The sequence below is a fragment of the Megalobrama amblycephala genome, linkage group LG3 (assembly GCF_018812025.1).
Source record: "Megalobrama amblycephala isolate DHTTF-2021 linkage group LG3, ASM1881202v1, whole genome shotgun sequence".
Lineage (NCBI taxonomy): Eukaryota > Metazoa > Chordata > Actinopteri > Cypriniformes > Xenocyprididae > Megalobrama > Megalobrama amblycephala.
The window spans coordinates 15,252,034-15,265,787 of NC_063046.1; the positions used below are offsets into that span (position 1 = coordinate 15,252,034).

Here is a 13,754-nt window from a genome sequence, read left to right on the forward strand (position 1 = left end):
GAAATTGGCCATCACTTAATAAGTCGTTATTTAGTTTTTTTTTTTTGGCGCTCCAAAAATATTCTCGTCGCTTTATAATATTAATATTGAACCACTGTACTCACATGAACCGATTTAAATATGTTTTAGTACCTTTATGGATCTTGAGAGAGGAAATGTCCATTGCTCCCTATGAAGGCCTCACTGAGCCATCGGATTTCAACTAAAATATCTTAATTTGTGTTCTGAAGATTAACAAAGGTCTTACGGGTGTGGAACGGCATGAGAGGGTGAGTAATAAATGACAGAATTTTCACTTTTGGTTGAACTAACCCTTTAACTGGTCTCCCAGCCTTGGCTTCAGGTAGGCATTCAGACATTCAGCAGTGAATGACCATAAAACAGCACAGGACAACCGTACACAATATATTCACATTAGTGTTCAATATTGGGTTTTTTTCAATGTTAGACTTAAACTTTTTACTACGCAATATTAAATATATTGTAATTGGGATAAAAAAAATAGTAACAAACCTACACATACCGGCGGGAATAGCAGTGGTCGCCCCCTAACGTCTGCTGCGTGTAGTGGCTGAACTGATTAGCCCTATCTTCCCCTCATCTTGCAGCACAGGCAGGCAGTCAGTGCCTGGTAGCGATTTAGACGAGGGCGTATGGACTTGAGGCAGCAGTGAATGCATTTCCCACAGACTGTGGTCGTACTTTTCTCATCTCGTACGGATTACCACTGAGTTCACACATCGCCTAAACGCCGTATCGCATTTTCCTGCTACAATTCTCCATCTGAAGGCCTGTCACAGAGTAAAGTGGCTCGGTGTGCGTGTGTTTAGACAGCGGAGCGAGAGCAGCAGTGTGTCCCCGATGGCTGGCTGGAAGGACGGCTCAGTGCAGGAGAAATATCGTCTGGTGGTCGTCGGAGGTGGTGGCGTCGGAAAATCAGCATTAACTATCCAGTTTATCCAGGTAAGAGGAGAGAAGGCGGAATGATATGAGGTTTTCGGCCCTTTAAAAATGTGAGTGTGATTAGCAGATATGGGTGGATCTTGCTCACAGAAATGGGGACCCCATAAGCGGAAAGGGGGGTTCGGGAAACCAAGCGAGGCCTGCGTCACTTTAACTCTCCGCTTATATTTAAGAAAATGACTGCCTAAACGTAAACATAAACATATCAGGAGAAATGCAAGAGTTAATGCTTGTAGTGAGAGTTAAAACTCTGTAACGAAAGTGCTCTATGTAGTTTATAGGCATGAGAAACACTTTAGTAAACTGTTGCATATTATGCTGAGTTACAAAATTATTGAACATAGCATGCTGGTGAAACGCTTGACTTGTTTGTTTGACCTTTCAAAGGCAATATAGAGACTAGAATTATATTTAAAGACTTCATAACAAAGTTATGCAACAGTATGTAAAACAATATTGACACATTTTCCTCATCTTCTTTTTGATGCTTGACAAAGTCCCTTAGAAATATACCTTGTTTCTGCCAAAATACCTTGGTTCCTGTATTTATTGTTTCTTCTGTCCAGTCTTTACTAATGCAAATGGCATTTTGGGTGTAAGCAGATTTCAGAATCATTATGTCATTTTAATTGTTGATGACAGGTGTGGTTAATACCAAATTATTGTAAGAACTGAAGTAACTGTTCAGTAGTTATTGTTACACTTTAGACATATGGGACAAAACATGTGTCCTTCAAGTTTTTAAAATGGCAACATCTACACATTAAAATTAATCAGAGATGGTATCTAGAATGTTTGTAACACAAAAATATGTTTTTTATCTTCTCAGACCATTAATCAGTAGTAGGCCTACTTCATGTACTTATATATCATTATGACACCATCTTGTGGTCTCAGTTCATTCATTCATTCATTCATTGAAGTGAATGCTAAATTGTTGGCCCATTTTATGTGATATGCAAGAAAAAAACTGAAAATGAAAGTGGGAAATTCATCAATAATTCCACGATACATTAACTTTTAAGTTTTTGTTTTGTAGTCTGTTTTGTCACAGTACTCAAGGATCAGTTATAATAAGACAAGAACTCAATTAATCACTTTATTTTAAGTGACTTATGTGCCTATGATGTCCTAAAAGGTGCCTAGGTAGACAACTGACTAATGTTTAAGATGCAGTCTAAATCTCTCTCTCATAAAGTAGTCTCGTCTCTCATAGTTTGTCCTAGTAAACTTTTAGAAAGGCATTTATAACAGCTACATTACAACAGATTACAGGGTAACAGTGTGTTAAACAACTTGGCGGGATTGGCAACATGTCAACAAGCTATTTTGGGCGTAATTCAGGAAAATGTGGTTATATGCCCAAGAGGGTTGCTTTGTTTTTGTGATGAACGTTTAATAGGAAATCAGAGTTTCTTTTCTTTTAGGTTTAAATTCCAGCCTAACCATTTTATCTTGGCAAAGCAACCCAATGATAAATCTTGGGGTGTGTGTGTATCGAGGTTGACTAATTAATTAATAGTGTGTTAAGATTAAAGAGTATTTGTTGGATTTAAGAACAGCAATACACAAATTATACAACTTCACTGAATCGGTCTGATTTGTAAAGTCAGCATGAAACAGAAGTTGCAATAGTCTTTTCTTCCGTATTGTGAAAAAAAAATGTAGGGCGGGACTTGATTTTGTCCATGACGAATTGATTGGATGGTTTGATGGTTGTTGTTTAGTATTGGTGTGATCTCATGTGAGTGACAGGTTGTCCTGCCCTCATCATCAGAGAAGAGAAGAGATGTTGTTGCATAAGGGAAGGTGAAGTTAATTTCATTAAAGATTATGAGGGCAAATGGATAAAAAAAAAAAAAATAGTGTCATGCACAGATCCTTTATAATAAATGCTGCAATATTCCATGTAAAAAAAAGAATTGTCCATTTTGATTTCATCGTGAGTTTAAAGCAGCAGATTAATATCAGAACAGACAGTTTTCTCTTTAATTGTTTTTCTTTATCTTAGTAGTCTTTCTTTCAATCATGCTAGATTGCTGTGTTTTTTAATCCACAGTCTCCTCCCCATATACCATTTAGTTTGATTATGGACTTGCTGAAATATAGCCTTCTTTGTCCATATTTTTGCAAGCATTAGCAAGAGAGAAATTAATATGCGCGATCACCTTATGCCCTTGTGATTTTTACTAATGCTTAACTGCTGCTGGTAGAGCCACATTTGAGCTTAATAATCAACATGTTGGCATCATGATCTGTTACTAGCAAATGTGCTGAATAAAACACCTGTAGATAGTAATGAAAAGCAGACTACAATTATACATTAACCAAACACACTTCAGCATGTGGGATATAAGAAGATTGTGTTGAATTTCATAGATGCTAAATGTGTGAAAACAAGAGTAGTTCAAAGAAAAGCGAAGCAGACCCTTCCTGTTGGAGTATTTCTAGAACTTAGAAGTCTTTGCTAGTGAGAAAGCATAGCAGCTGTTTTCTGACTCCAGGCTTTCCCATTCAGATGCGTGTTACTCAGGGAGGTTTCGTCTGAGTCACGTTGGGTTAATGACCATGGCATGGAGAAGCCGGAATCCGGCCTCTGAAAGAGGAAGTCCGTCCACTCCTGCATGGTTTCCATGGACCTCCTGGATGTGTATGGGAAACTATGTGCTGCCTACTGAATCACACCGCTTTACGCCAGTATGTTAGGTGCATGCATGACATTCTTCGTTAGTTATGCTGTCGGGAAACATTATTGATTGCTGTCAAAATTTGGTTGAATAAACTGCACTGATGCATTAACTTTGCTTGACCGCTATACATCTATAAGTCGTTGGCTACATGCTGCCACGACGATGACTTCACTACAAAAACAGACTGGATGATCTCAAACTAGCGTCACGACATGGGCCATGATCAGCGCCAGTCAGGCATGTGACTCAGACCGAAATGGATTAGTTTACGTCATTGTGATGCAATCCAAGCTGTGTAGTAAATGGCCTTTTATTGAGTTTCATACAGATATTATTTAGTAGCAGATTGCATTTTTCTTGTTTTGTTGTAATTTTATGATTGTTAATAATATAATCTACTGGTTAAGATGATTTTAGTCATTTTTCATTTGTAGTCTTTTTTTTTTTGTGTTGTAGATATTAATTAATAATAAATGGTTGTAAGGTCTCATTTGTTAACATTAGTTAATGTATTAACTAACATGAACTAACAATGAGTAATATGTGTTTTACAGCATTTATAAAACTATTGTTCATTGTTTGCTCATGTTCACAGTGCATTAATTAATGCTAACAGATACAACTATTATTAAATGTTGAAATGAACAACATTAAGTATTGTTCATTTGTTAACAAATATTAAAAAATGGAACCTTATTGTAAAGTGTTATCTAATATTTTAATTATTAATAATATATTTATGTCTACAGGTCAAGATTAATTTTGTCATTATTTTTAATTTTTTTAACTTAGAGTAAATAAATAAAGTAAATAAATCTGTGTGATTTTCAGCTACAAGAACGTCATTGTTTTTGCCTCCGAGGTGGTCAGTGCTTAGCTGAGCTTCTTGTGAGTAACGGCTGTTCCTCATTAGCAAAAGTGTGAAAGTGAAATTGTTGCAGGCCTCACTGACCTTTTTATCGCTTCAGACAGTCTCAGAGTACACTACGCGTTGCATGGCGCTGTTGAAGGCACGATCACATGTTAGCTAATATTAGCTCTTATCACTGGCTCTCTCATTTCTGGGAGAACGGACTCCCTGCAGCACTGTTTCCTTACAAATGCGACATGGTCAGACCTTGTGGTTACATATGTGAGTGTTTTAGCTTCAAACCAGGCCTATACTATAGAGAAAGCAGGAACAGCAACATCCAGCTCAGAGGCTCATGGTAGACAGATTTGATTGCTAATATGTGATGTCATTTAGGAGAAATGCTGTACGGAGCTGTAATTAAATAAGAGTAAAAGATAGTGAGGCAGGTCTTTACTGAACTTACTGAGGTTTCGGTTATGATGGTGATCTGTGTATATACACTACCATTTAGAAGTCTGGGGTCAGTAATTTATTTATTTTTTTTAAAGAAATGAATAGTTAACGACACATTCTTCAAATTTTCAAAACTGTTAGTAAATCTAAATTATCAAAAGTGACAGACTTTTCCACAGAAATATTAAGCAGCACAATTGTTTTAAGAAATAGGGGTGTTGCACAAAAATGATGATTCGGTACATAACTTGCTTTTGAAGTCACGGGTACAGCAGGAGAAAAAAAACAAACATCATGTTTTTTTGTTTTTTTTATTAAGCAACTATGTTTGTCATTAAATAATAAAAAAGGTTTATGCTGCTGTTGTATACTTGTAATTGGGGGAAGAGATTTGAAGCGCTTATACTGAAGTGCTTATTATAAAATATGTTACAATAAGGTTAGAATTATTGCACTCCCATTCTAATCTGCTCCATCTATTTGATGTGCATGCATACGCCCGCACTTGTTCATTGAAGTCTGTGAAGTTAAGCGTACACTCGCTTGCTGTTAGGATAATCCTTTGTGTGAAACGGAATTACTTGTGTGAATTTGTAACATTTACAGTTAAGTATACAGCCGTAAGTTGCAAGTTGTGCACTGAGTAAAACGCGTCTCAAACGCTTTAAACAACATGCGCATCTGACATTAGGGTGGCAAGCCATGCAGGTTTATGATTTAGTTTGAAGAGCTTAAAGGTGCCCTAGAACTTTTTTTTTAAAGATGTAATATAAGTCTAAGGTGTCCCCTGAATGTGTCTGTGAAGTTTCAGCTCAAAATACCCAATAGATTTTTTTAAATTCATTTTTTAACTGCCTATTTTGGGGCATAATTAGAAATGAGCCGATTCAGGGTGTGTGGCCCTTTAAATCTCGTGCTCCACGCCCCAAGAGCTCGCGCTTGCCTTAAACAACATAAAAAAAAAAAGTTCAAACAGCTAATATAACCCTCAAAATGGATCTTTACAAAGTGTTCATCATGCAGCATATCTAATTGCGTAAGTACAGTGTTTATTTTGATGTTTACATTGATTCTGAATGAGTTTGAGGCTATGCTCCGTGGCTAACGGCTAATGCTACACTGTTGGAGAGATTTATAAAGAATGAAGTTGTGTTTATGAATTATACAGACTGCAAGTGTTTAAAAAAATGAAAATAGCGACGGCTCTTGTCTCCGTGAATACAGTAAGAAACGATGGTAACTTTAACCACATTTAACAGTACATTAGCAACATGCTAATGAAACATTTAGAAAGACAATTAGCAAATATCACTAAAAATATCATGTAATCATGGATCATGTCAGTTATTATTGCTCCATATGCCATTTTTTGCTATTGTCCTTGCTTGCTTACCTAGTCTGATGATTCAGCTGTGCACATCCAGACGTTACTGGCTGCTCTTGTCTAATGCCTTTCATAATGTTGGGAACATGGGCTGGCATATGCAAATATTGGGGGCGTACACCCCGACTGTTACGTTGAGATTCGCCTGTTCTTTGGAGGTCTTTTAAACAAATGAGATTTATATAAGAAGGAGGAAACAAAGGAGTTTGAAACTCAGTGTATGTCTTTTCCATGTACTGAACTCTTGTTATTCAACTATGCCAATATAAATTCAATATTTAATTCTAGGGCACCTTTTAATTTAAAGCATGTCCCATGATTAAGACAACTTGGATCATGCACTTATTTCTCTGATGTGTTCGCAACATCATCAACGTCAAAGTAAATAGATATAAAAAAGAATATTGTCCCATTCTAGAAGTTAAATCAGCACTGTATTCGTTCAGTCCACATGCACACCGAACCGGAAGATCCATCCTGAATTTTTTTTTGGTATGAATACGTGCACCATTATAACCCTAAAAAGAAAAGTTTCTTGAGCACCGAATGATTTCTGAAGAATCATGTGACCCTAAAGGCTGGAGTAATGGCTGCTAATAATGAAGCTTGGCCATCACAGGAACAAATTACATCGCATTAAAATATATTAAAAAAAGAAAACAGTTATTTTAAATTGTAATATTTCACAGTATTACTGGTGATACGTGGTTTATGATCAAATAAATGCAGCCTTGGTGATTTATTTCCTTCAAAAATATTATAAAAATTGTACCAACCCTAAACGTAACAATAGTTTAAGTATGTGTTGGTTGGAGGGATGCTAACTGTTTGGAGTTTTTGATATTCAGCTGTATCTTCACAACATCACATAAAAAGGGGTTGATTTCCTTAGGGCCGTTTCATAGTCAACGCATCTGTACGCATACGCGTCCCCGAGGCTACGCATCGTTACGCTTCGGCCGCCATTATGCATCGGTGCGTAGCCAAATGTGTCGTCCTAGTTTTTGACGCGACGCGCCGATGCACGCAATACTATGCGTTGTCGGTGGGGGCGACATTGCAAGTATTGTACATTAATTCAAGTATATTGTGTTTACAGAAGAAGAAGGTTTGAATACAATGGCGGGCGAAGAGGAAAAATTATGCGAACTTATACGCTTCGCATGGGAAGCACCAGAGACACAAACACCCATCCTGATCAATTTTTTTATTTAAAGGGCGAACATACCACCGTCTATCTCTGCGTTGCCTTTGTTGCCGCCGATGTAAAATTAGCAACAGAATACACTCCTCTTCAGTTGCCATTTTGATCTGAATATCACGTGACCCGACTCTACTAATATCACCCGACTCTACTACCCCCTGTTGCGTGAGCGGTGTATTGCATACACGCATCGCCCGTGACGCTTGCGTCCACTGTTTAGACTATGAAAGGGAGTGCGTTGCTTGCTCGCGTTTCTCGCGTTGACTATGTAACGGCCCTTAAAGACCCACTGAAGTGTCTTGAAACGCGCAGCATTATTCAGTGTGTTGACGTAGTTTCTACTGAAACAGGAAGACAAGACAGGACATATTGAACAGCTCCTCCCCTTTTTTGAAATAGCCAGTAGTGTTTTGTTTATATCAAAGCCGTTGAGCTTGGTTAAGCTTTATTTTTCGTTCTAATCTCTAACCGTTTTTCATCCTAATCTCCTCCATACAGCTTTAAAGTATAGCATTCTATGCAGAATTCAAACGTGTCCGATACGTTTTGTGTTCTGCGTCGACTCGCGCATATGATCCGCTCTGTTCTATTGTTTCTCTGGACCGGAGCAGACTGTGTGTGCATTGCGGCGGTTCGCTTAACACTTGCGTGAAACCAGACTTCATTCGCCTCAATGGAAAGCATATTTATACTGTCTTAATCGTTCCCTAGTGCACTATATAGGGGATATGTACCATTCACCATTTAGAAAATAGTAAATGTGTGAACAAGTGACCGATTTTAGCCGCAGCTTCAGCGTCTATTAATAATGTAGGGGGCAGGACGTTTTAGATTCTAGAGGGTGATGTCATCAAAACCGTTGATCCATATTGGCAGAAGTGACGAGACTATACATTTTGAATGCTTATATCTTCTAAATGCGAATTTTGTCATTGTTTTGGAGCACGCTATTTTATAGATAATCTTAAAGGTGCTCTAAGTGATCCTGGGTGGAGTAACTTCCTGTTGACGTTCGAAGTGTTGTCAAACAAAACAGAGGCTAGCTAGACCCTCCCTCCTCCTCCTCCTCCCCCTCCCCTCCGTGCTTCCTAAAACAGTCATGAACGCGCATTTAAAATCATTCTTGGCGGTTATTGGCTGGAGCATGTTTATTATGATTCGTGGTCCAGGCTGCAGCAGTTTGTTTTTATTGCCGTTTTTGGAGCTTGTGGCGACTACAGAGACCGCGTTTTTTTACAGTGTGTTCAGGGGACAGGCAGCTAGTGCATAGTGAGGAGATGTTTGCTGTATGTGACAAAAAATGTTTTGGCCTAAAAACGTGTGACATAATTTAGAGTACCTTTAAGGCTAACATATCCTTATTCAATACTAAATGCCAAAAAACTTCAATTTTGATTTAGAATCTTATGCTGTGGATTAAAAGAAAAGTCTCATAAAGAATTTCTGTCATCATTTGTTGCAAACCAGTACAGACTTTCTTTCTTCTAGGCCACAAAAGAAAATCATACTGATCATTTAGGGAGGTTTTCAAGCTTAAAAAGATGATAGAACAGCACTATAAAAGTGGTTTATTTGATTCATACACTATATTTGATATCTTTTGAAGCGATAGGATAGCTTTCAACTCTCTACGATGCGAGTAAATCGCTGGCATATGCGACCAAATTTCACACTAGGTGACCGAAAATGTCTTTAATTAACCAATTTATTGAGCACCCTCTGTTGCTTTCCCTCACACACGCACTCACCGTGAGAGAAAGAGAGAGGCTTAAGCCATGTAAAGAGAATTGACATGCTAGATATAAATGCAGGGCTCGAAAATAAGGACTGCCCAATGGCCAAGAGTTGACGGAACTGTCACTACCCCGATCTGGCCAATGCTGCATTGTCATAAAAGTTTGTTATTTGCACGTGTTTTTAAGTCTTGCCAATTTAAACATTCAGGTGCAGCACACGTTTGAGGCGCACCCAGAAAGCCGCGTCCGACAGCACACAAATACTGAATTGAGTTATTTCACGTCGTCTTGCGCTTGAACAGACAATTTCCATTGTTCTTGCATTCCATGTAAAAAGTCTGACGAGTAAAATAAAGAATTTACTAGCCAATGGCGACTTGAGCTTCAGTGTGTCCGTACTCTGTAGAGGGTTGGCTTTGTGTGACGAACGGACTGAAATTTAAGTTGCTATTCTCTATAAATCTTACAATTCACCTTAGCCCTCCTTGTTTCATTCATGAGATAGGCAGTGATCTTTGATTTGTGAATGAATCATTTAAGTCAGATCTTTCCTTTTTTTTTATTAAATCGGAAAGTATAGATCACAAAACAGGTCTGAATGATGAATGCCTGAATAACGTCTGAATTTTGACTAATGCAAATTCAGCTTGCTGACTCATTGCTCCTGCCTCAGTGGTGATCAGCCCACTGGAGGGGAAGATTGTCAGTGAAATAAAGACTTAAATGTTCATGGAAATTATTGTTATTCATTTTTTTTTTTTTTTTTTGCATGAACTTTTCCTTTAAACAAATCACTACTTTCCCCACAATAGGTTTGACAGTAGTAAGTGTGAAGGCCAGTGTGTGGGAGGCTGTGTGTTTGAATGAAGTAGCTAAAAAAGTGAGAGTATAGAGGTTGTTTTGCAGACTGCAGACTCACCTGGTGATTTCTCACACTGCTGTACTGATAAAAACACACACACTGACTGTACTGATAAACATGCTGCTTTTTTCTCTAAGCTTATGTGGCTTAAAAGCATCTCTGATTGTTCCTTTGGATCCTCCTTCCCTATCTGAATAGGAAGGACCACTCAGCTTTCCCATAACTTCTACATTTCAAAAGTTTAAGAAATAAATACTGTTATTCAAGGATGGATTAAATTGATCAAAAGTGACAATAAAGACATTTATAATTGTATAATGTTACAAAAGATTTCTATTTCAAATAAATGCTGTTCTCTTGAACTTTCTGTTCATCAAAGAATCCTCAAAAAATGTCCATGATTTCCACAAAAATGTTCAGTAGCACTGTTTTCAACAATTATAATAATAGGAGCACCAAATCAGCATATTAGAATGATTTCTGAAGGATCATGTGACACTGAAGACTGGAGTAATGACTGCTGAAAACTCAGCTTTGCCATCACAGGAATAAATCACATTTTAAAATTTATCTATGCACTGATTTACCGGTTTTTAGTTTCATTTTGACCGATCTCTATTCCGGACTTGCACACAAATTGCATCAAAATCATTTCCCAAAATTTAATTTAAAATTTAATAAACCAAGTCTGTAAACAGAAGTCAGAACGTTAACAAAGGCCAGAGATGGGACATGCTGAAGATGGACGCAAAAAGTAGAGAAAATACTGTTCCAGGCACAGCAGACTCACTGTTCGGGATGCTCGATATATAGGAAGAAAAATATAAATATTGAACTAGCGCAAGAAGACTCGAACGCTGTCAAGGTTTGTGCTGTAAATATGCTTGACTGTTAAAGGTGGGATATTTTTTCTTAAAGGTGCTCTATGTAAGAATGACAGCTAGTGGTTGAAATGGGTACTGCAGTCCAAATTCAAAATATTGTTTGCCCCGCCCCCTTCTCCTCAGACTCAACACTCTCGCGGGTTGCCAGTTACGCAATAGGAGTGAGCTCAATTGAGATTGGAAGGTGAGGAGACTTAGCCTGACGTGGTCATACTCAATTCTAGTTCTAATATGAGTCTGATACTGCTCCATTGGGCTTTGATTATGGGGGTGTATTTCAACCGATCCAGGAAAGACCTCAATTGGATAGACCTACAACCAATCAGAGCTACAGAGTAAGTGACGTATGTTGAGCGACGCATAGTTGTCAACAGAACTCTTCTTAGCGACCATCGGGGCCAGCTGATAAATCAAACCTTTGCCGAATCCCGTAGGAAGGACGGCAAAGACATCTTTCCCATCGACAAATGCCTTGATCGCGGTTCTCTGTTCCTTTTTTAAAATTAATGCGCTGTCGATATCTTCTATAACGGACGCGATGGCGGAATCTACACATCTCAGTTCTTCAACAGCCATCATTGTTGTAAACTAATTGACCTTTCGCAAAGACCCGCCCCCCTTAGTTACTGTTGCTTTGTCCGACAAGCCGGCCCGTGGCGCTGTCACGCCACACAGAGTGGAAAATACATCGCGGAGCAAAGAGGAAACTGACAACACATCGACAGACGAGACAGAGCAGGTTACTTATGATATTAAACAAAGTCCCAGCTTTCAAACTGTGTAGTTATTAAAAAAATTCAAACAATAAAAACCGTTTTGTGGCTCTTTAATGGGTTGTGACCATGATCGTGACAGATTGCTGTAGCGCCTCAGCTCAAGAGGCTCGTGAACCAATCATCTCTTCCTACTTGTCCATTTATAGCATCAAATAAACATGAATGAACATAAGAATGAATGTTGTTTCAAATGCGGAAAGACGTCAATATGCACAATTTTTCAAGTTTAACTCCACCGAGGTTAATCTTCTAACTCCTGACTGCTTTGTCGGACAAAATGGCGGATGCGGCGTTCTGATTGGTTAGATCGCTTGTCAATCAAACTCCCCAAGCGCTCTTTGATGACTAGCTGATTACGTTTCTGGTGATAATCTGTCAATCATCGCCCTGACAATGGGATTGGTCCGAACAGTTTCTGTTCGGGCCTAATTACTCCTCTACGGATCGAGTCCAGACTGAACTCCCCGACCTCAAAATGTTGTGGGCGGGGCTAAGTTCGGCTGGCATCCAGGCTAGAGGAGACTTACACACTGTAAGATAATTAGTTGATTTATTTATTTATGATGAGTTATAATATGCTCCTGTTAATATGCTCTGACCCAGTTTGTTGGCTGGCTTCCATGGCTGCAATTTGCTGCATGTGTTTTCCGCCAACTGGCAACCCGGGGTGGCGAAATACTATTGGTAAATTGGCAACGTGCGGTCTTGCACAGACCGAAACAAAAAAAGAAATTTCGACACGGAACGCAAATTTCAAAGTAAAATAACTGGCTGTAGCAATGGTTTTCAGAGAAATTAATACGTGAACTGAGCATGTTTAATAAATATCTGCAAACATATTATGGTATTTTTATGCTTTAGTACAGTCAAAAACTTACATGGAACACCTTTAATGAAAGAGTGCTCTGACATAACATTTTGCCTATGGTTCGTAACATTTCTTACAGATTTCTGCTTGTTGTAAATCAGATACAGATAAATTAGCACAGTACCAGTACATTTATTTGAATGCATTAATGAGAGAGCGATTGCATGTGTGAATTAGTCATACTGTCTCTCTATTAATTGTGAAGCTGTGGGTTGTAAGTAGTTACTTCAAAAGTAGAAAAATATATGCTATAACTTTTGAGTTTCTAAGGTACTTTAGTAATAAATCACAGGACAGTGTTGACAGCAAGTTTCTGCACTCCTTTCTGTGTTAAGGGGAAAGTAATAACAAGATTAAAAAAACAAAATAACCGACTTGGGAAAATCTTTGAATTTCGGTTTAGATTACTTTTCGATGAATCGCCCAGACATAGTTTCTGTACCTGAATACCTAAAAATCTTTAAACACTGTTTATTTCAATCATATTTTTGTTTAGTTGCATTTATTTGTGCAATTGCTAATTTATTTGTAAATTTTTAATTACTGAGTGTTTACTTATCTTTAATAATGCTTGAAATGTATATTAGTTAGGCTAGTTGTTTTTGCTATGGTATTTTTAAACCATAAGTTCCTTGTGTAAGTGTTCTTTAGCCTGTTGATTTTTTTTGTTCATGTTATTAGCTACATTTAAATGTTTTGCAATAAGACTTCAAATACATTTGAATGATTTCTAAGCTTTTAGAATCGATAAGCAGAATTGGAATCGGACAGAATCGGAATCGATAAGGAATCGCAGTGAATAAACAGTTGTCTCTGGCCACTGGCACCCCACAAACACCTATGAGCCGAGTCATAGTTAATGTCTTCTTGTCTGATGTGACACTCTAGTGTAGCTGTCAGCTCAAGCCAACAAGTGCACTTGCTAAATAATGTTAGTTGTATGCTTACTTTGTCATTTAGCACAGAAAATTTAGAAAAATGTGATTGTCAGTTTGTAATGGGCCTGCTTTTGTTTGTCTTGTGAGCACATTAGCACATTATGGAAATTGGTCACCTTGGTGTTGTTCTTTTTCTTATCTAG

The 13,754-nt window shown here is 38.0% G+C and overlaps 1 protein-coding gene across 2 annotated transcripts in view; it reads left to right on the top strand.

Annotated features, from left to right (window-relative positions):
* Nucleotides 1-572: 572 nt before the first annotated feature.
* The window catches only part of rras2 (RAS related 2), a 53,016-nt gene continuing 39,834 nt past the window's right edge, over nt 573-13,754 (top strand). For both annotated transcript variants that reach the window (XM_048184181.1, XM_048184180.1), the window contains exon 1: nt 573-963. Coding sequence is in view for 1 of the 2 variants with exons in the window: in XM_048184180.1 (XP_048040137.1) it covers nt 862-963 (102 nt within the window). In the remaining variant the exon portion in view is untranslated. The remainder of the gene's footprint in view (nt 964-13,754) is intronic.